This window comes from Jaculus jaculus, chromosome 7 (genome assembly GCF_020740685.1).
Source record: "Jaculus jaculus isolate mJacJac1 chromosome 7, mJacJac1.mat.Y.cur, whole genome shotgun sequence".
In the NCBI taxonomy this organism is placed as follows: domain Eukaryota; kingdom Metazoa; phylum Chordata; class Mammalia; order Rodentia; family Dipodidae; genus Jaculus; species Jaculus jaculus.
This window is the reverse complement of record NC_059108.1, coordinates 26,480,749-26,504,198: the sequence shown is the minus strand read 5'-3', so window position 1 is coordinate 26,504,198 and position 23,450 is coordinate 26,480,749. Positions and strand designations below refer to the sequence as shown.

At 41.7% G+C, this 23,450-nt stretch overlaps 1 protein-coding gene across 2 annotated transcripts in view; it reads right to left on the bottom strand.

Moving 5' to 3' along the window:
- Positions 1–14,769: 14,769 nt before the first annotated feature.
- The window catches only part of Mtmr6 (myotubularin related protein 6), a 33,034-nt gene continuing 24,353 nt past the window's right edge, over positions 14,770–23,450 (bottom strand). For both annotated transcript variants that reach the window (XM_045154694.1, XM_004670533.2), the window contains 5 exons: positions 22,920–22,969; positions 22,182–22,382; positions 19,909–20,040; positions 18,605–18,731; positions 14,770–16,934 (listed from right to left, as the gene is read on the bottom strand). In XM_045154694.1, coding sequence (XP_045010629.1) covers positions 16,674–16,934; positions 18,605–18,731; positions 19,909–20,040; positions 22,182–22,382; positions 22,920–22,969 — 771 coding nt within the window. In that variant the 3' untranslated portion in view covers positions 14,770–16,673. The remainder of the gene's footprint in view (positions 16,935–18,604; positions 18,732–19,908; positions 20,041–22,181; positions 22,383–22,919; positions 22,970–23,450) is intronic.

Sequence of the window (23,450 nt, the reverse complement as noted above, 5' to 3'; positions counted from 1 at the left end):
GAATGTAAGAGCCAAAGGAAGGGTAGGACTCCTTACAACATGCTCCCCCCAGACACAAAATGGCCTGGATATCCATGACCTCACAGTGCCTGACACTACCTACACACGACCATCATGATAGGAGGAAAAGGGCTGGAGAGATGGCTTAGCGGTTAAGTGCTTGCCTGGGAAACCTAAGGACCCCAGTTAGAGGCTCGATTCCCCAGGATCCACGTTAGCCAGATGCACAAGGGGGTGAATGGATCTGGAGTTCGTTTACAGTAGCTGGAAGCCCTCGCACGCCCATTCTCTCTCTCTCTCCCCCCTCTTTCTCTCTCTGTCTGTCGCTCTCAAATAAATAAAAAAATTTTTAAAAAAATAGGAGGAAAAGATCATGATATCAAAATAAAAGACAGACTGATTGAGATGAAGAGGGAATGTGATAGAGAATGGAGTTTCAGGGCTGGAGAGACGGCTTAGCAGTTAAGCGCTTGCCTGTGAAGCCTAAGGACCCTGGTTCGAGGCTTGGTTTCCCAGGTCCCACGTTAGCCAGATGCACAAGGGGGCGCACGCGTCTGGAGTTCGTTTGCAGTGGTTGGAAGCCCTGGTACGCCCATTCTCTCTCTCTCCCTCTATCTGTCTTTCTCTCTGTGTCTGTCACTCTCAAATAAATAAATAATTTTTAAAAATACTGAGAATGGAGTTTCAAAGGGGAAAGTGGAGGGAGGAAGGGTATTACCATGGGATATTTTTTATAATCATGGAAGTTGTTAAGAAAAAAATTGAAAAGAAAAATATGGCCAAAAAAAGAAGTGGGGCCTAATGAGAGGTCTTTAGGTGACTGGGGGATGTTCTTGAAGGGGGGTGTAGGACCCTTGTCTCTCCCTCATCTCTCTCATGCTCTGGCCATAAGGGGAGTGATGTTGCTCTGCCACATGCTTCTACCATGATTCGTCCCCAGCACCCCACTAATCATGGATTGGAACCTCTAAAATAAACCTTGTGTCTTTCTAAACTAGTTACCTCATGTGTATGTGCCACAGTGACAGAAAACTGTCTATCACAACTTTTCGTATCCTTCACTGAAGGTGGGTCCGGAGCGCATTTTCCCGCTGGCCCCGTGAGGGTTAAACCCCTGCACTTCTAAACTGGAGTCAGAGTCAGGGCTTGAAAGAGTCCCTGGAGCAGAGAGCAGGAGATGGGAGCCTCACGGGTGCAGACCAGCTGCAGAAGTGCCTGATGCAGGACAGGTAAGAGCAGAGCAGGAATGAGGGCAAGGCCCCTGCTACCTGCCAATCCAGTCTACCTCCTCCAGGATGTCCTCCTAAAGTGTGAATCTCATCAAACAACATGTGAACACACTACTTAAAACCCTCCAGCTTACTGAGCCAGCTCACATAGCCCCAGCTCCAACCCCCAGTAAAATAGACTTCAGGATCTAACCACCACTTGGTTCCTGATACCGTCACCTTCCTTTGTGCAACCAGTGCGCTGGGATCCAGCTGTGTCTGAGCATCTGCCCATCTGCCCTGGCCTTGAGTGACCATGACCCTTCATTCCTTTGTGCCTGCCCATCTCTCCCTCTTCGATGCTCTTCCTTTGCACGTGGTAAATCCCTCATCATCACCTAGAGCTGCTCTTCTTCTAGAAACTTCCATACTCCTACCGCATGTTCATACCTGGCCCATGGGACAGCTAGAACTCCCCTTCCCATACCTCTATGAAAAGTCATCACAGGAACATGTTACAGGCAGATCCTGTGTGCGACCTTCTCACTTCCTGTGTCACATGCTGCAGGACTCCCATTATCTCATAAAATTATCCAGAGTAGAAACTATGATGTCTTACTTATTTTATATTTTTAGTACCTTAAACAATGTGCTACCCATAGATCATTCACTAAATATGTGTTAAAAAGTGACCACACCAGGGGGGAGGGAGGGTATTACCATGGGATATTTTTTATGATCATGGAAAATGTTAATAAAAATTGAGAGTGACCACACCAATTGGCCACTCTGTCACTAATCAGCTGCTTTGCTATGTATTTATAGTGTGTGCCAGTTAACTGCATGGAGGAAACAAAAACATGTCCAAATAAACGGCACCAGAAACCACCATGCAGTCAGTCAAGCGAACAAAGTGGTGGCTATAAATAGCTGGGCGGTGGGGGGATACGATTCCTCTCCCACCTACCCTTCTCTACTAGAAAGAACAGCTTTCTCGCTTTCCTTTTATTTTACCCATTCAAATGTAGTCCTGGAAGGGCAACTGCTGTAAATTTTATTAGTGCAAATCAAAATCCCCAGGAATTCAACAATGAGTGCTGAATTGGAGGATTTGGAGCGAGAGGCCCTGGGAAAGGGTCAGTGGAGAAAATGGCAAAGCAGAGCAAGAAACTGGGTCAAAACGTTCAGTGGGAACCAATCAGGGAAACCAGAACCCAACGCAAGATCTTCGCCGTGGAGAACACATCTCCGGCAGCTGCCTAGGAAAGAGAAGCATGAAACATTTATTAACCTTGCACATTTTCAGAAATCATTTGGCAAGGTGCCACCTCCTGGCCTGAGTCCCGGGAGTCCTGGCACGTAGCCGCACCGGGCTGCTGGGAGGAGGCTTCGGAGCGTAGAGGCTTGCTGAGTGGCAGCTCCTGTCACGGAGCACAGGGCCAGAGCACCGCCAAACATCCTCGAATCCTCCCTCACTCCCAGTGCTCTCTAAGGCACACGTGTACTTAGATTAAATACGTTTCTGCAATTTTGAGGAAGGAAGTAGAAAACATATTAGAAGACAGAGCAACCTAGCAAATTAAAAAAATCTTTCCCAGGCTATTTGAAAATCAAAAGAATCATGCCTGGTATAGGTAGCAGTTACCTTCTCAGTGCTGGGACAAAACACCTGGCCAGAAGCAGTTGATGGAAGGGAAGGGTTTATTTTGGCTTACAGTTTCCAAGGAAAGTTTCATTATGGCAGGAGCAGACAGCAGGGTACCCTATCTCGTAATATCACCTGGGAGGAAGTAGTATGAATGAGCTAGCTAGCAACAAGCAGAGCTGGACTCTAAAGTCTCAAAGCCTGCCCCCACCTCCTCCAGCAAGACCCCATCTATCAAAGGCTCCCCCAGCTGCAGACTGAGTATGAGGTTTAATCACAAACACATGAGGGTATGGGTCGGGGGGCAATCCACATTCAAACCACCACAGCATATACCAATGTTTTAACATGGTTCTCCTTAATTCCCTCTATTTCAACTTCATATGAAATTAGGAAAAAATAATCCTAAGAAGTCTGAATCTGTATATCCTGCCCACCCACCCATCTGTCCATGAATTAAATCCATTGAGTTACTGCTGGGCACTACTGTACTTAAGTGTTGAGGACTTAAAAAAAAATTACTTTAACACCAAAAGACTTACAGTCTAGGACAAACACAATTCTCCATGAGATTTTTATTTTTTCATATCTTTTCTATCAGACATATTCATTCAAGTTTTCAAATTTGATTATTTTTACTATATTTAAACTTTTTAGTGAAAAAGTTACCAAGTATTGAAACTGCTTTTACAAATATGATGACACAGATTATGGAAGTTTGTACGTATGTCCCCCATTGACTCAGGTGTTAAAATTAAACTTGGAACTTGTGTCTCCAGCCACCTGGCTGGAGGAGGTATCACTGGGGGACAATCATGGGATCCAGCACAAAGGGGTGTTTGGGGGTCAATCTGATTCTAGCCCAAATGTGGGGAGCAGTGTAAGCTCTCGTCTGCTGCTTTTTGATGTGTGCTGGCTACTGGTGGTTTTGCTTTGTGCTTGGGTTTGTGAAAGGGAGAAAGCATCTTCCATCATCAGTGGAACATCCCTTGGATCTGTAAACTTGAAATAAATCCTTTCCTCCCCTAACTTATGTCTGGCTGAATATTCATCCCAGCAATGTTTGAACCAACTACAACATGGATGGTTCCTACTGTAGTTGGTATCTGGGATAGTTAATAACTTTTCCAAACTCTCTTCTTCACTGAGAGTCTCTTTCTCTTTGGTTTTCAGATGTTCTCTCCCCCGCCCCACCCAGACCTCTGTTTTTTTTCCTGGGTCTGCCTAGATTTCAGAGTTGCATACTCAGATCTCCTATCTTACTCTGAGATCTTCTGGAGACATTTATTCATGGCCATAGCTTACTTCTCCATTGTAAACTGGTAGCTTGCAGATTCCCTTTTAAAACATTTTATTTTTATTTATTTATTTGTCAGAGAAAGAGGGGAAAGAGAGTGACAGAGAATGGGCACACCATGGCCTCCAGACGCATGTGCCCCCTTATGCATCTGGCTAACGTGGGTCCTGGGAAATCGAACCTGTGTCCTTTGGCTTTGCAGGCAAATGCCTTAACTGCTAAGCCATCCCTCCAGCCCAGATTCCCTTTTAAAGAGACCTCATGCTCTACCAACTGAGCCAGCCAGCAGTTATTAGCTTCCCTCTTTAATTGAAGTCTTTGCCTTAATACTATCTCCATGTTCCTTTTTTTTTTTTTTTTTTTTTTTTTTTGGTTTTTCGAGGTAGGGTCTCACTCTGGCTCAGGCTGACCTGGAATTCACTATGGAGTCTCAGGGTGGCCTCGAACTCACAGCGATCCTCCTACCTCTGCCTCCCGAGTGCTGGGATTAAAGGCGTGCGCCACCACGCCCGGCCTCCATGTTCCAATTTTTATAAAATCCCTCTTCTTGAACACCCTAGAGATATCTCACATATAACACACCTAAAAACCAAACACTCCCTGCACCACATACACACCATAGACACATGCCTGATTCTCTTCTCTTGTTTTCTACCCCCTCAGCTACCCTGGGAATCACCAATAATCGTCCCTGTGCTCACACCTGCGTCCTCCAAAATTCAAGTCTGACCTCCATCACTCCTGCTGAAAACCAAAGCTCCCAACTGTCTTCCAATTGCCCCAGTAGCTGCTCATTTCTGACTTTGTCACCGCATTGGAGGTCAAGCCACTCTTGAGGCCTCTCACTCACTGTGCTGTAGACAGCACCTCTGACATATGGATCACGATGGTTATTAGTTGCATTGTTTTTTGTTGTTGTTGGGTTTTGGTTTTTTATTTTTTAGCAACTTAGGGGCCACTTTTGTGTGTGCCAAACCACTTATCCACTGGTCCTTTACTTGGGCCTCCAGAGTATGTGATGGATAGCCTTTTGACCTCAGAAGGCCAGAAACTCCACCCTCAGACCGCACTAACAAGCTACTTTCTGAACATGGTCCTATGAAGAGCCATTAACTTGATGCATGTGCAAACCAGACCACTGCTGACTCCACTTGTCCTCATACTTCAGACCACCCTGCTTCCTTGCCCTATAATAATCCTGCCCTCTCCTTGGGGAGGAGTGTCGAGTTTGGGGGATAAATGTTTGGCCACCTAGTGAACAAACTCTTTTGTCAAACTGGTTGCTCCAGTCATTGATATATTGGGCAGTAAGCAAGACAGACAGCAAATGCTGCCCGGGACCACCAGCAAACCGACAAAACCCTAGGTCACCTATATTCTCAGAAGAGATGTTCAAACTGCTGCTTGGTTTTCATGTACCAGGTGGGTGAGGCCAAGAGGATGGCAAGTGAATAAAAGGCTTGTGGTGAAAGCATGAGAACTGGAATTCAGATCCCCAGCTCCCTTAAGTATTGGGTGAGTGTGCTAGCCTGTCTAGGATCCCAGCTCTTTGGAAGCAGGGACAGTGGGTTGCTGGGTTAAACTGTCTAAGCTAAAACGGCAAATTCTGGCTTCGAGTGAGAGATCCTGTCTTAGCAAATAAAGTGGAGAAAAATTGAGGAAGATACCTGATGTTAACCTCTGGCCTCTGCACGTATGTATGCATCTGCTACCACATGCAGACACACAGGTACACATACAGATACACACACAAAAGGCGGGTAAGCGAAGAATAGTGAGGAGACTTTGAAGGGCAAAAAGGATGTGGATTTTAGAAAGCAGGTTGCTTGGTTCTATAGCAGTGGGCCTGCTCAGAGTTGATTTCTTCACAAACATCCAAACTTAGATTACTGGGAAACTTGATCCAAATAATTTCTGTGGGACTGGAGGGATGGCTTAGCAGTTTCCCTGCAAAGCCAAATAAACCAGGTTCAATTCCCCAGGACCCATGTGAGCCAGATGCACAAGGGGGTGCACGCTTCTGGAGTTTGTTTGCAACTGCTGCAGGCCCTGGCATGCCCATTCTCTGTCTGTCTGTCTGTCTCTCTCTCTCTTCTTCCTCTCCCCCCTCCTTCTTTCTCTATCAAATAAATAAATAAGTAAAAATAAAATATTAAAACATTTTTTCTATAATATATTCAGGACCCCATCTGGCATATACATGGCATTCAATAAATTCAAAATGACTGGAAGAAAGAGGGTAAAAACCCATAGTGGAAAAAAAAACTTTCTAGGAAATGGTAGTGAGAAGACAGAATACAAGAATAGAAACTACAGACAGAAACCAGTTACCATTTATGTAAAATACACACACACACACACACACACACACACACACGCACGCACACACCACACCAAGGCACTTTGAAGGGTATACACTCAATATGCAAACTGGATGGCTTGTGGGAGTGGAAAACAGGTGAGGTGAATGGGACCATAGACAAGATAGGGGTCTATGTGAGCTGTGGCTGCTGCGATTGCAGACATGGCCCTGCAGCCCTCATGCTTCTGCATACTGATACAAACAAGGCAAGCCCACCTCCCAGTTGTTTTCCTCTCCTACTGTGGTCGTTGGAATGTGGAGTGCCCCCTATCCTCCCTCGGGACCTGTGATCAAGCCTTACACTTAATCCCCAGCTGGTGGAGACTTTGGGGGGTGAAGGCACGGGCCTTGGGATTATATAATGCAGCCCCACTTGCCAGTGCTGGCTCAGCTCGCTCTTGTCACTGTGGAGATGTGACCCAGGCTTCCTGCTCAGGCCGCCCATGCTGTCCTTGCAATGATGAAACTTCCCCCTTGACACTGTAAACTGGAAATAAACGCTTTCTTTCCATGAGCTGCTTCTGTTCAAGTGCTTTGTCCCAGCAATGAGAAGGTGCCTGCTATCCTTAGGCACCAATGCTCAAAGGCCTGCCTCCTGCTAATTTCAGGGAACCTCAAATCCTGCCTGGCTCCCCCAGGTCCTACCTGCCACTAGCATTTTGCCATCAGTCTTGCTGTGCCTCCCCACATGCTAACACTGCTTGCCAAGACCTCGTTTTTTTGTTTTTGTTTTTTGTAATTTTTGTTTATTTATTTGAGAGAAACAGAGAGGGACAGAAAGAGGCAGATAGGGAGAGGGAGAGAGAATGGGCGCGCCAGGGCCTCCAGCCACTGCAAACGAACTCCAGACACATGCGCCCCCTTGTGCATCTGGCTAACGTGGGACCTGGGAAACCGAGCCTCGAACCGGGGTCCTTAGGCTTCATAGGCAAGCGCTTAACCGCTAAGCCGTCTCTCCAGCCCAAGACCTCGTTTTTTGACAGTCTGTCTAATGTCTGCTATTGCCAGAGGCTATGTCATTAGATAACATAAGATACACAGATGCATCTTCCAATAAGAATTGTCTTGTATACAAGAATAGTTAGATCAGCCGGGCATGGTGGCACAAGCCTTTAATCCCAGCACTCGGGAGACAGAGGTAGGAAGATCGCCATGAGTTCGAGGTTACACTGAGACAACATAGTGAGTTCCAGGTCAGCCTGAGAGCTAGAGTGAGACCTTACCTTGAAAAACCAAAGGGGGGAGGGGGAAGAATAGATCGATTAAGAAAAGAAAAAAAAAGTCCTCAGAATTTCTTCTGTCAGGCTTTGGAAAATGAAAGTGAGGAAGCAACAGATCCAGGCACACGTGATCCACCTGCCCACCTCCACCCTGCCCAGTTCCCCCAGCAGCAGCACAGAGGCAGGTCCAAACTGAGACACGCTTGTAGTATACATATGTCAGAATTTTGCCAGCCATAGTGATGCACACCTTTAATCCCAGCACTTGGGAGGCAGAGGTAGGAGGATCACTGTGAGTTCAAGGACAACCTGGGACTGTAGAGTGAGTTCCAGACCAGCCTGGGCTAGAGTAAAACCCTACTTTGGGGAGAAAAAAAAAAACAACACATAAAATATGTCAGATTTTCAAATATCTAACACAAGAAAATATGTGAAATATTTCTTAAACAATTTTTATTTATGGAAGTAATATTTTGGATCCATTGGTAAATACAATTTATCAATAATTTCACACACACACACACACACACAATATATTGCCAAAGCAGGGTCTCATTCTAGCCTAGCCCGGCCAGGAACTCACTTTCTAGCCCCAGGCTGCCCTTGAACTCACTACAATCCTCTTACTTTAGTCTCTGGAGTGCTGGGATTAAAAGCTTGAGCTCCCAAGTATGGCTGCTTGATATTTTCAATGCAACTCTTAGAAAAGATGGCCCATATTATATTTCTATGACAGAGCTGGTCTGGACTTACCTGTTGATCTCAGCTTCTTTCTCAGTCACTGTTGGTCACAGGAACGCTCTCTGATAATACCTGGCCATCTGATAATTTGAATAAGAGCTTCTTACCCACTTTCACTGTCATGTGAAATATGTTCCCCACTTCTATTTTTTATTTTTATTTTTATTTTTTTGGTTTTTCGAGGCAGGGCCTCATTCTAGCTCAGGCTGACCTAGGATTCACTCTGTAATCTCAGGATGACCTCAAACTCATGGCAATCCTCCTACCTCTCTACCTCTGCCTCCCAAGTGCTGGGATTAAAGGCATGTACCACCACGCCCAGCCTTCTATTTCTTAATAATATCATTATGTTTGTTTCCAGATGGTACAGTGGGTCTAGAATTTTCATATGTCCTGTTTTTTATAATATTTATTTCAAAGTCATTCAGCATTCTTTCTTTAATTTTTTTGTTCATTTTTATTTATTTATTTGAGAGTGACAGAGAGAAAGAGAGAGAGAATGGGCACTCCAGGGCCTCCAGCCACTGCAAACGAACTCCAGACACGTGCGGCCCCTTGTGCATCTGGCTAGCGTGGGTCCTGGGGAGTCGAGCCTAGAACTGGGGTCCTTAGGCTTCACAGGCAAGCGCTTAACCACTAAGCCATCTCTCCAGCCCTGTTCTGTTATCTTAATTTCCTTAATTTTGGCAATCATGTCAGAAGAGCACTTGCAGATGGGCTGAAGGAGACAGCGAATGCTAGGGGCTAATCAAGTGGAGAATGCACAGAGGAATGCAGTGAGGTTTAAGTAGTGATGGGATAGTTAATGTCAACTAGGGTTCATTCCCAGAGAATTCCTTCTCTGACAGAAAAGCAACTGACCCTTGCTGAACCTGGGGAGTCAACAGAAAAGGACCATCTTAGGAAGAGGAGGCACCTTGCAAGAATGGATGGAATGAGAAAAAAGGAACTAGCCTGAGATCATCCTACTGACACAAGACAATATAAACCAAACAGTGGTAAAAGGGACATGCTTGCAAAGCCTGATGACCTGGGGGTCTCCAGCCACCCATGTAAGCTTGATGCAAAAAGTGGTGCAAACATCTGGTTTTTGTGTGAAGCAGAAATAAGCCCTACATGCCCCTTCCACATGAAAAATAAATAATTTAAAATAAATAAAAACAAAAGCTGCACTTCACTATAGCAACAGATTTGGCTAAGAAATCTAATAAGTAAGATATGTTAACTTTGTCACTCTTGTACACTGGACCAGGGGAATACAACATAAATACAGACAATGAAAACAAAGACAAAACAAGAAAAGGCAATTAAATTTTTTGAATAGATAAAATCCCAAAGACAAATGTTACAAATAATCATGAGGGGTCACATAACTAAAATATGTGCTAAAACAATAGTAAAAAAAAAAAAAAAAAAAAAAAAAAAGCAAGTGCTGATCAGGTAAATAGTCACTAATCATTAAGACAAAAACTCATAATAAAAACGAACAAATCATTGGATGTGGAGATGCATACCTATAATCTCAGCACTTGTGAGGTGGCACAGGAGAATTAGGAATTCAAAGTCATCTTTGACCACATAGTGAATTTGAGGCCAGCATGGGTTACATAAGACACAACAACAAAATGAGAATATGTGAAACAAGAACCACTGAACATACAGAAGAAACTACAACAAAAGGAAAATGAATCTTAAAGGCAAAAGAATTGAAATAATTTCCTATACCTTATCAAATCATAGTGGAATAAAACTATAGAGCTCAACAGCAAGAGAAAACACAGAAACTATGCAAATACTAGGCGATTGAACAATATCTTCTTCAGTGACCAATAACTTATTAAAGAAATCAGGGAGGAAGGAGCTGGAGAGATGGCTTAGTGGTTAAGCACTTGCCTGTGAAGCCTAAGGACCCCAGTTTGAGGTTCAATTCTCTAGGACCTACGTGAGCCAGATTCACAAAGTGGCACATGTGTCTGGAGTTTGTTTACAATGGCTGGAGGCTCTGGTGTGCCCATTCTTTCACTATCTATCTGCCTCTTTCTCTGTCTGTCTGTCATTCTCAAATAAGTAAACAAAAAAAATCAGGGAGGAAATCTTTAATCCCAGCACTCACAGTCAAAGGTAGGAGGATAGATAGCTGTCAGTTCGAGGCTGGCCTGAGACTACATGGTGGATTCCAGGTCAGCCTGGGCTAGAACGAGACCCTACCTCAAAAAACCAAAAAAAATAAAAATAAAAATAAAACCACTAGCCAAAATAAATCCTGTCTCCCTTAAGCTGCCTCTTCAAGGTATCTTCTCACAGTAACAAATATCTGGTGATTTTGAGATTGTCTTTTTAAAGCATTTGCTGGAAGTTTTTTAAAAAGTACTGGAAACATTCTTCTGAGGGAAAGGGGCATTGTGAATGCTTAATTCTTCCCCTCTGGGCACTAATTGTCAGAGTAAGGAATTGTAATAGTCACCTCTGAGAATAAGTTTTCCCTCTTCCTAACACTGCTCCCTCCTGAAGTGGCTCTGTATGAAGCATGTGGCATTTTTCTTAAATGCTGAATCTCATCTAGTTCCTACTTAACAGTAGCTCTAAAAGACAGGGGTACAAGCTGAACAGGAGGAAACAGCCAGTCAATGAGAAGTGGGGTAACTCCACATCAGCCTGCTCCAGCCAGCACAGCAGGGAAGGGTGAGGGCACTTACCCAAAACAGACTGAAGAACTCTAACATTATGACAGGTGAACCCGAGCAGCACATTGGTGACCACAGCAGGTCAAGGGCTGTTTGGGGACCATAGTATGGCTGGACTTTTTTGTGTGTTAATAGTTTCATCACTTAGGATGGTCTAAGTTAAGGTACAGTAACAAAAGGCCCCAAGCCTCAGTGCTATAAAAACAAAGGTTGGTTTCTCATTCCTGCTTGCGCAGCAGTGTTTCAGAAATACAGTGCTGCTGCTTTTTACGCAAAAGTATCTCTGCACGCCTTACACAGATCATAGCCGGTGTTTTAGGCAGCGCTTCTTGTGTGATCCAAAAATTACAATTTCCAAAACACTGTTAAATTCTTTTTAAGATATTTTATTTATTTTTATTATTTATCTATGAGGGAGAGAGAATGGGCATGCCAGGACCTCTAGCCACTGCAAATGAACTCCAGACATATGTACCAACTTGTGCATCTGGCTTAGGTGGGTCCTGGGGAATCAAACCTGGGTCCTTTGGCTTTGCAGGCAAGCATCTCAATTGCTGAGCCATCTCTCCAGCACAACACTGCTAAATTGTAATGCACTGATGCTATGCCAACACCTGTAGCTCCAGAATCCAGCTATATCTAGGGAATTTGAAAGTAAGACTAGGGTTTATGGGCTTGGGAGATGGCTCAGCAGTGAGAGGCCCTTGCTTGCAGACAGCCCAGGTTTGATTCCCCAGTGCCAAGGTAAAGCGAGATGCACAAAGTGGCACATGTGTCTGGAGTTCATTTTCTTCAGCATACTCATACGTTCTCCCTCTCCTCTCTCAGTACATAAATATTTTTTAAGAAAGAACTAGAAAGCCAGGCATGGTGGTACACGCCTTTAATCCCAGCACATGGGAGGCAGAGGTAGGTGGATTGCCATGTATTCAAGGCCACCCTGAGACTACAGAGTGAATTCCAGGTCAGCCTCGGCTAGAGTGAGACCCTACCTCGATACCCTCCCCCCAAAAAAACACTAGAGTTTAGTCTAGCATCTGCTTCTAAAATGCTTCAAGACAGCACCCTACTGCTTTGCTGGTTGTACAAAAGGCTATTTCACTTTCCTAGAAACAAGCAGAGCGTAATAACACTGTTCACTAACTAGCCAGGGGTCATATTTCATGCTTTCTTATCAGATGTCAAGTACACAGTATATGTACTTGTTTTGTTTTGTGACAGTCTCATAGCCCAGGCTGGCCTTGAACTCGTGGGATCCTCCTCCCTCAGTGTCCTTCCTGAATGCTGGGATACAGGCATAAGCCACTGCTCCTGGGAGTATATACTCCCGTAGTCTAGGCTGTCTGTTCTCTACACAGAAGTTCCTGAAGTTTAAGGATTGTGTTTGTGCTTAATTAAGGTGTGCTAATGTTCCTTGGACTTCTACATGGAAAAGCAAGCAAAGTTTGGCCAATGAGTGTCACTAATAAAAGCACACAGCTGTTCTAAATGGCCACGTAAATGACCAGCGTTTAAACCAACTGAGGATGCCAGCTCAAAGGCTTTCAGGACTTCTAAATATGACCAGCAAAAAGGTTTCCATAAAAGGTGAAACTAATCCAAAATCCCTGCTCTGCTTCCCTATCAGATGACTAGAATTAAAAACAATAGATCATTTCATCTTTTTAATTAACAACTGCCTACATTGCCCATTCCTGGGAAAGTTGCCCTCTTCTCAGCCAATGCTTTCACTCTTCATCATGCCACCCGCGTCATTGGGATCAGTTCGTCTTGAACACATGTACTGGATGAGCCCTGCCTTCAAATTTCATAACTTCATTTTTCTTTACTGCTGAGTAGAACCCCATTGTATAAATGTGCCACATCTTCATTATCCACTCATCAGTTGAGGGACATCTAGGCTGGTTCCATTTCCCAGCTATTATGAATTGAGCAGCAATAAACATGGTTGAGCATGTACTTCTAAGGAAAGGGGATGAGTCCTTAGGATATATGCCTAGGAGTGCTATAGCTGGGTCACATGGTAGATCAATCTTTAGCTGTTTTAGGAACCTCCACACTGATTTCCACAGTGGCTGGACCAGATTGCATTCCCACCAGCAGTGTAGAAGGGTTCCTCTTTTTCCACATCCCCGCCAGCATTTATGATCATTTGTTTTCATGATGGTAGCCAATCTGACAGGAGTGAGATGGAATCTCAATGTAGTTTTAATCTGCATTTCCCTGATGACTAGGTTTGTAGAACATTTTTTTAGATGCTTATACGCCATCTGTATTTCTTCTTTTGAGAAGTCTCTATTTAGCTCCACAGCCCATTTTTTAATTGGCTTGTTTGATTTATTATTATTTAACTTTTTTTTTTTAATTTTTACTAACATTTTCCATGATTATAAAATATATCCCATGGTAATTCCCTCCCTCCCCACCCCCACACTTTCCCATTTGAAATTCCATTCTCCATCATATTACCTCCCAGTTACAATCATTGTAATTACATATATACAATATCAACCTATTAAGTATCCTCCTCCCTTCCTTTCTCCACCCTTTATGTCTCCTTTTCAACTTACTGGCCTCTGCTACTAAGTATTTTCATTCTCACACAGAAGCCCAGTCATCCGTAGCTAGGATCCACATATGAGAGAGAACATGTGGCGCTTGGCTTTCTGGGCCTGGGTTACCTGACTTAGTATAATACTTTCCAGGTCCATCCATTTTTCTGCAAATTTCATAACTTCATTTTTCTTTACCACTGAGTAGAACTCCATTGTATAAATGTACCACATCTTCATTATCCACTCATCTGTTGAGGGACATCTAGGCTGGTTCCATTTCCCAGCTATTATAAATTGAGCAGCAATAAACATGGTTGAGCATGTACTTCTAAGGAAATGAGATGAGTCCTTTGGATATATGCCTAGGAGTGCTATAGCTGGGTCATATGGTAGATAAATCTCTAGCTGTTTTAGGAACCTCCACACTGTTTTCCACAATGGCTGGACCAGATTACATTCCCACCAGCAGTGCAGAAGGGTTCCTTTTTTTCCACATCCCTGCCAACATTTATGATCATTTGTTTTCATGATGGTGGCCAATCTGACAGGAGTGAGATGGAATCTCAATGTAGTTTTAATCTGCATTTCCCTGATGACTAGTGACGTAGAACATTTTTTTAGATGCTTATATGCCATTCGTATTTCTTCCTTTGAGAACTCTCTATTTAGCTCCATAGCCCATTTTTTGATTGGCTTGTTTGATTCCTTATTATTTAACTTTTTGAGTTCTTTGTATATCCTAGATCTTAATCCTCTATGATGAACCCAGGCTTCTAGCGAGCCAGAGTAGGCACAAGGAAGTGCTGATCAGAATACATACCCATGACAGAGAAAAGAGACCCCAACATTGTCACCTCTATCTGCTGAGCCTTTCAACACTGGGTGTATGTTAAATATCTGAAAGTTATTTTTGTAAACAATAAGAAATATTTGTCAACAATTTGGGGGGAAGTGAAATGCTAAAACACTTGTGACTGTATGACCATTTGCCCATGTGAGAAAAAATATAGTATCTTGAACCCACTTGTTTTTTTTCCCCAAAGAAAAGCAGTCAAACTAAAACATGAATATTTAATTGTCTTTAAATAATACATGAAGTAATTTACATGCTATGTGTTCTAAAACATAATGAACATAAATCCAATTTTATAAGACATATACACAGGCTGCATCTTGCCAACATATGTCACTTAGGGTGTTATATGGTTTCTTAGTCCATGTGTAAGCAAAAAGAAAAAAAAACGCATATATACATCTGAAGATGAAGATGAAGACAATAAACCAAAAAGATGAATATAAGATGCCTGCCAGTGATTCCAAAACCACAGTGTGACTGGAATCAAGGCACAAAAGTTTACCATTGTGGCCACAGAGATTAAATTTCTTCTCCCAGTGTCTAAACGTGGAAATATGATTGATTAAACACATATAGTACATTTCTGTTACAGTTTAAAAAGCAATATTTTTCTTATTACACAAGATATTACAGAAATGAATTATAAAAATAAACAGGATTAGATAAAATCACATACAATAAAGCTTTCTTTCATTTGAGAAAGCTGTGTACGCTCAAAAGTAATATAACAGAGACAGGAGTGATAAAGAGATAGGTAAGGGATCTTATGCAGATGTCTTAGTGTCCTTGAATTGTACCACATGCCATCCATGGTTTTTAAACTTTCAGTTTTAAAGCTAGCTGGTAAGATTGCTAATTGCAATTGACTTTTTGAGTGTTAAAGATATGTACTATTCTAGTACAAAGCATAAAAACAATTAGCATACAAAGGCTTATAAAATAAACACTTGCCAGAGTTAAAGTTGCTGTTGTTAAACATTAACTAGGCTCACCTTAGTTTTCCCTTTTTATTTCTTCTATATCTCACAGAGAAAAAAAAAATGTTCCACATAAAAACGACTACTGTAAAATTCATGCAACCAAGCAAAATCTCAACTATTAGTACTTCCCTTTTTACATTATCCTAAAGTTTGTGGGTACACCAAAGCTAGGAGTACCAACTCATCTAGGAGTACCAATTCGTGAGGAGATAAGGCAGCTTAAAAATGTATGTTTACTACTCCTAACAGAGCTTTCCCCTTTAAACTCTCATAGTTATCAAAGCATTCAAGCCAACCACAAAGTAAGAATCAATAGAACGCAGTAATCCATGTGTAAAAGTCAAATGTGCTTATCTATACGTAAAAATAATAGTCTAGGCTTTGATAAATCATCAAGTGCAGCACTAAGCAATCACAACCAGAAGAGAACCTTTAGTTTTGTTGGTTCTGAGTCTGGAGGTGGGGCTGGCTCGTCGGGGACTGTCCGCACACTTTTGCAAACTTTGTGCAGGAGGGTGGCGGGATGCAGCCCCACGGAAACGAGGTCAATGTACACACAAAGAAGGCTGACTGGGAGGAAATAAAACCCCTTGTTCTAGTCTGTAAAATTTAAGGGCAAAGAATAAACTGAAAATTGAATTTTAAGGCTCTCTTAGAAGTACATTTCATGGCACTTCAATATCAAACATCACTAAGAGGCAAAATATTTAAGTGTTCAGTATTACAGTTACATAATTTAAAGTGCATGCCAGGTCAATTAGTAAGGGATCACTTTGTCAAATTTTTGTTTTCAAAGTTAAATTACACTTAAGAAAAGCTATCCGTGCTTGGCTGTAATTAACATAAATCATACAGAAATATCAGCTTCCTGGTGTACCTTGGAAATTGTGTTTTGAGTTAAATTCATCCAATACCATTCTTTTCTTACAGAACTGTCATTCTTTGCTAGAATTGCAACTAAACTGACTGATTTCTCTCACAAGAGAAGTTATCATTTCTTCAGCTATTCACCTACTGTTCAACCCCAAGGTCATTATTAGAATAATCCCTTTGGCCATGCAGACAGACCATCCTCGCAATACCCAGTTCTTGCACTATGGTCATTCTAGAAAATGCTGAAGGTGTCTAACAAGTCATTCTTGCCACGCCATAATCCAAGCTGACCACAGCAGGCTCTGACTTGGAAAATTCCTCAGCATAGTCACTGTACCGATTATCTGCTGGGTTGCTGCCCTCTACAGTTCGAAGTGCCTCACTCACAGGAAGCAGGGTCTGCTCTTTCAGACACAGGGAGGGCTTGAGGGTAGGTGACTCGGGACGAACTGTATGCAACAATTCCTTGGTAAGGATGTCATCTGTTTGCTTATTTTTGCGTTGCTTAATTTTCTGAAACAAAAATTTGAAGAAAAAAACATTATGAATCAGAGTACGTGATCAATGCATGCTCAGTGAAGAAAAAGCATGCCTTTGCAAATGTTTCCCTTGAACATGATGTACAATAAGTAATAGTATTTAGTGAATATGACATGACTGAAAATTACAATTGGCTATAATTTCTAGAGAACAAAATCTTTCTATTTTAATATTTATCAATCAATACAGTTAGCCAGATTTGACCACACATGCCTTCAAACATCTCAAGGATATATAAACATTTTATAAGAAAAGGAATACACACGGCACACTCAACCTGAAATCACTCTATCGTACAACTACATATAATATAGTAATCACAACTTACTTAGCTAAAGCCTTGCTGAGTATGAAGAGCTTTTCTAACGGGGTCTCCTTACTAAGGGTTGCTAAGTAAACCAGGCTTTAGAATGTAATGTAACTTTTTAACACCAAGATTAAAATTGTCCTTTGGCAAAGCATCATATTCTTTAAACCCTTCAATGGATCTGCAATCACCTCGTGCTGCCCATGTCTTAGCCTTCCTCTCCTTAACATAAAAGTATCCTCTATCAGGCTGGAGAGATGGCTTAGCGGTTAAGTGCTTGCCTTGAAGCCTAAGGATCCCAGTTCAAGGCTCAATTCTCCAGGACCCACGTTACCCAGATGCACAAGGGGGCGCACGCATCTGGAGTTCGTTTGCAATGGCTGGAAGCCCTGGCGGGGCCATTCTCTGTCTCTATCTGCCTCTTTTTCTCTCTGTCACTCTCAAATAAATAAATAAAAATAAAAATAAATATTTTTTAAAAAAGTATCCTTTGTCATTTACTAAGACAGTCACTACTTTCTCACCTAAGATGTAGAGGCACTGGCCTGTGAGGCAGACAAGATAGACTCATGAAAAGAAAACACTATATCTAGTACAAAACTTAAAGAAATGTACACATACTGGGCTAGGGAAATGGCTTAGCGGTTAAGGCGTTTGCCTGTGAAGCCTAAGGACCCCAGGTTTGATTCCCCAGGACCCACTAAGCCAGATGCACAATGGGGTGCATGCATCTGGAGTTCATTTGCAGTGGCTGGAGGCCCTGGTATGCCCATTTTCTCTTTCTCTATGCCTCTTCCTCTCTCTCAAATAAATAAATTAATTAATTTTAAAAAAGAAATATACATATACCTACATATACATTTTGGTTATATATTATAACAAAGAAATGATTATAGAAAAGTTAGGACAGAGAGGGATTTAATATATAATGAAACATAAGGATAGATCAATTTGGCATGACAACTTAAAATATCTGCATAGAACATAACATAAATAAGGCAGACCAAGCTATTTCAATACACACAACAGGGAATAGAGTCTGGTGTATGAAGAACTTTTACAAATCAAAAAGAAAAATGTCAATGATCCAAGGAAGGAAGTGAGCAAAATTATGAACAGTTTATTCACAGTAAAGGAAAACCAAATGGTCAATAAATGTATGAAAACCCACTCAACTTAGTTTGTAATCATGGAAATCTAAAACTGAAAATATTTTCACAGGGTAAATTAAACTAATTTAATATTTCAAGCAAGTGCCTTTAACTGCTGAACCATCTTCCTAGCCGGGTAATTTAATATTTCAAATACATTGCGTTCAACATTTCAGAATACTTACAGATTCTAGGTCTTTAATATCTTCCTCTAACTGTTTATTTTGCTCATTCATGTTCATAATCATATTAGAGATAGACTGCCTGGGATGCAATGTGCGATCAAATTGATGGTACATGTTTCTCCAAAACCTTCAGAACAAAACAGAGAAGTGCTCACCACAGCACAGTTAGACAGGAGTACTAAGCACTAGTGCTCTCCAGCACAGTGGGGCAGTAAGAGTCAGCCACCACCTGCTGGGTGCTGCACGGCTGACTAGAAGACCGGACACACAGGCTCTAAACACAGACAGTGGTAAGGAGACGCAAAGACTCATTATCTAAGTTTGACTAGCACACCTCACACAAAAGTATTAAAATACCACATTGTGCCTTGAAATATATACTATCATGTGCATCTGGCTTTACATGGGTACTGGGGAATCAAACGCAGGCCATGAGGCTTTGCAAGCAAGCACCTTTAACTGTGGAACCATCTCTCTGGCCCTATATAGTACCATGTGTTAACTAAGCATTAAGAAAACATGGGCCGGGAAGATGGCACAGAGGGTTAAGTGCTTGCTGGGCAAGCATGAGGATCTGAGTTCAGATCCTCAGCACCCAAATAAAAAGAGCTAGGCATGGTGGGCACACCTGTAATCCCAGGGCTGAGAGACAGGAACCCCCCACAGTTGCTGGCTAGCTAGTCTAACCAAATCAGAGTTACAGGTTCAGTGAGGGACCCTGTTCCAGTTCATTTGCAGTGGCAGGGGCTCTGGCACATCTATGTTCTTTCCCCAACCACTTACAAATTATTAAATTTAAAAAATGATGGAGCACAACTGAGAAAAACATCCAACATCAAATTCTGGCTTCTGTATGCATGTGGACACACATGCACATTCACACACACACGCACACACACACACACACACACACTACACACACATATATAAAAAAGTTCAAAGAGGGCTGGAGAGATGGCTTAGTGGTTAAAGTGCTTGCCAGCAAAGCCAAAGGACCCAGGTTCAATTCCCTAGCACCCATGTAGAAACAGATGCACAAGGTGGCCCATGCATCTGGAGCTCATCTGCAGTGGCTAAAGGCACCCATTCTCTCTCTCTCAAATAAATATATAAAATATAAAAGAAAAAACAATTTAAAGACATGAAAATGCTTACTAGCCAGATTTGATTATTACATATTATATACATGTACATAATAATTATACCATTCCCCATAAATATGCATAATTAAAATAATTTTTTAAAGTTCAATAAATTATGTTTGAGAAAAATCACATATAAACATTTCCATAATGCCAACTTACTTAAAATTGAAGGATACCGTATTTGGTTCCAAAACTGTAAATCTCTGAGATTTAGAACTGTAGACAGGATTTAAGAACTTCTTTTTGTCATCCAAAAGAAATGGCCACAGAGAATAGGTCTTTTCCTTTAACCTTAAGGAGATAAGAAAAATATTAAAATCTTGCCCAGGGAGATAAAGTATTCCTGCTAACATTCACTTTATAAATCAAATAACCACTTTCAAAGTAGATTTAGTATTAGTCAGTCTTCTGAGTTCCCCTATTTTGTTTTCTCCTTTAAACAACAACAACAACAAAAAATTGGGCTGGAGAGATGGCTTAGCCATTAAGGCACTTGCCAGCAAAACCAAAGGACCCAGGTTCAATTCTCCAGGTCCCACGTATGCACATGGTGGTCTGGAGTTCACTTGCAGCAGCTAGAGACCCTGACGCACCCATTCTCTCTCTCTTTCTCTCTGTCTCTAATAAATAAATAAACTTAAAATTTAAAATTTATGTCTGGGGATTTGAATCCAGGTACTCAGAGTTGCACAGCAGGCACTCTATCTACAGAACCGTCTCCCCAGCCCTTTTTCTCCTATTGCAATCATGATCATGTAATAAAGCCATGCGACTTGATTGAACACAACTCAGGTATACCATTTTCCTCAAAACTGTACACTTTAAGAGATTCCTATCAATTCACAAGAGTGCAAACCCACCTAGCAGTTCTGTCTAGCCTTATTCTCGCAGTCCCTTATCTGGACCATGATGACACAGGGCTAGAACACATTGAAGTGGTAACAAAATCAGGACCTGATATGAAAGTTTTAAATGCCAGCCATATTGTAAGTCTAAGAGCTTATGGGTAAATGGGGATGACTGTAGAATAAGCAAATCTAGGGCTGGAGAGATGACTTAGCAGTTAAACGCTTGCCTGTGAAGCCTAAGGACCCCAGTTCGAGGCTTGATTCCCCAGGACCCACGTTAGTCAGATGCACAAGGAGGGGCATGCATCTGGAGTTCGTTTACAGTGGCTGGAGACCCTGGCGCACCCATTCTCTCCCTTTCTCTCTCTCTCCCTCTCTCTCTCCATTTATATAATCTGCCTCTTTCTCTCGGTTGCTCTCAAAGAAATAAAAAATATTTTAAAAAAAGAATAAGCAAATCTATACCAGGCAAACACAACAGAAACTGGGGTCAAGATGGTGTGCATAGGTACATTCTCAGAGAGATTCCTAGGAAATATCCACTTTCATTTCCACATTCTCATTTTTAAGGATGTTTGACACTAAGAAGGTTTTCCAAATGAGCTTTGACCTCCAAGGAAAGTGATCTGCTCCACATTTTGATAAACCACTGAATGTCTGTGGCACAGAGCTACAATTTTCCCCGTCCTTCATCTGTTCATCTCTGTACACTATCACTGGCTATTCCTTTCAAAACGCATCTTTAGAGGTTTCCACATGCTCCTGGTTCTGCTATCAACCCTACTGCCACAATTAGTCTTTCTGCATGATATTTACAAGTTCAAGAATCTAGAACTATTCTTTATTATGAGTGCAAGAAAGATAAACTCAGAATCAGAATTCTATGTATGTATAGTCTCCTTTTGGTCTTACCCCAGATCTCCCATGAAACTCTCATCCTCAAAAACTGGTTAGGAAAAAGTAGGGAAGAGATCCAGTACGGGGTTCAGTGCTTACAGAAGACCCCAGCAGGAACAGACACACCACAGTTAATGTCAACAGACTTATCTTCTCACAGGGAAAAGAGCTCTCAATCTGCATGTTACCTTAACAAACCAATAGTTTTACATAATTTTTTTCAAACTTTATTTACTTGCACGTGTGTGTGTGTGTGTGTGTGTGCACGTGTGCACACGTGCACACTTGGGTCTCTTACTGAGCATATCTGGCTTTACAGAGATCCTTGGGAACTGAACCCAAATTGGCAGAATGGAACCTAGATGGGCAGGCTTTGCAAGCAATCACTTTTAACTGCTGAGCCATCTCTCTGGTCCCCAGTTTAACATCTTTTACCACACCATGAAACTAGTGACCAAGGCTGAGACATTTTGTAAAGATATACACATATACATATTACTTCAAAATATATTTCAAAATATGTTTTTACCATTACCCTGAAAGGTGGAAGATATTAATATGGTATTTTAGCAATGCAAACAATAAAATCTATAGTAAAATTTAGTTCTATTTCACACTGCTTAAGACATCTTATTAAGTCAAGCATGATTTATAGTTGTCTGACCCATTTTCATCCAACCATCTTACTTGAGTTCCTCTCTTTCCTTCTGACAGTTTCCAATGAAGTTCCCAAACTGGCATGAGTGAATGTGCTCATGGATCTGAAGAAGAAATGCTTCATTGAACTCAAAGGCTTGTGGAAACTGCTCAGTCAAATGCCACACACACTCCAAGAACTGAGTAAACACTGGTGAGACTTCCTTTGGGTCACCATCCAAATGGCCACACCTAACCCCCAAGAAAACACAATCTTTAAAAAATACCTCTCAAAGAAGTTCATTGTTTAGGTATCATAAACTTAAACATGCAAAAACATACACAATTCAGATCTAATACATACACATAAATATTCTAACAGCTACATTAGCAAAAAGCAGTTTTTTATTGAAGCTATTTATGGGTTTTGTAATCACAATTTTAAAGAGGCTGTTACCTTTTAAAAACAACAGAACTGGACCTGTGGCCCATGCCTATAAACCTAGCATGCAGGAAGAGGAGGAGGCAGGAGAATCTGGAAGTGAAGGCTAGCCTCAGCTACATGAGATCATTTTACAAAACCAAAAACCAGAACAAAACCACAAAGCTAAATAGCCAATAACAAAGGTACTAGAGCTGAAAGAAATGAAAAAGACATCAAATCTGACTTCATACACAATATAGGGCACAGTTGTCCCTCACCTCCCATGAAACAAGCCACTTCATAAAGAACAAAAACACTGTGGTATCATCAGGTCACAAAGTTCTCAGTATAAAATTGCCACTCACCTCTCTGAAAATTTATGTCCAAATGAGATCCAATCTTTTTCTATTAAAACCTTAAAAGAAGATGTAAAATCAACTTTACAACTATTTTCAACTTTTAAAAAAATGGCTACAATTCCACTGATATAAAAACATTTATACTTTTTTTTTTAAAGAGAATCCTGTAATTCTTTTAATTTTATTTATTTATTTATTTATTTGAGAGCGACAGACACAGAGAGAAAGACAGATAGAGGGGGAGAGAGAGAATGGGCGCGCCAGGGCTTCCAGCCTCTGCAAACGAACTCCAGATGTGTGCGCCCCTTTGTGCATCTGGCTGACGTGGGACCTGGGGAACCGAGCCTCGAACCGGGGTCCTTAGGCTTCACAGGCAAGCGCTTAACCGCTAAGCCATCTCTCCAGCCCAACATTTATACCTTTAAGAAACCAAAATCTACAGGCAAGACAGCAGAATCTGTAACAGAGCTAGGGTTAAGGAAAAGGGTGCTTTTACAACAAATTATTTCAGTTGTATTTGTTGCATTCTATGTGGAA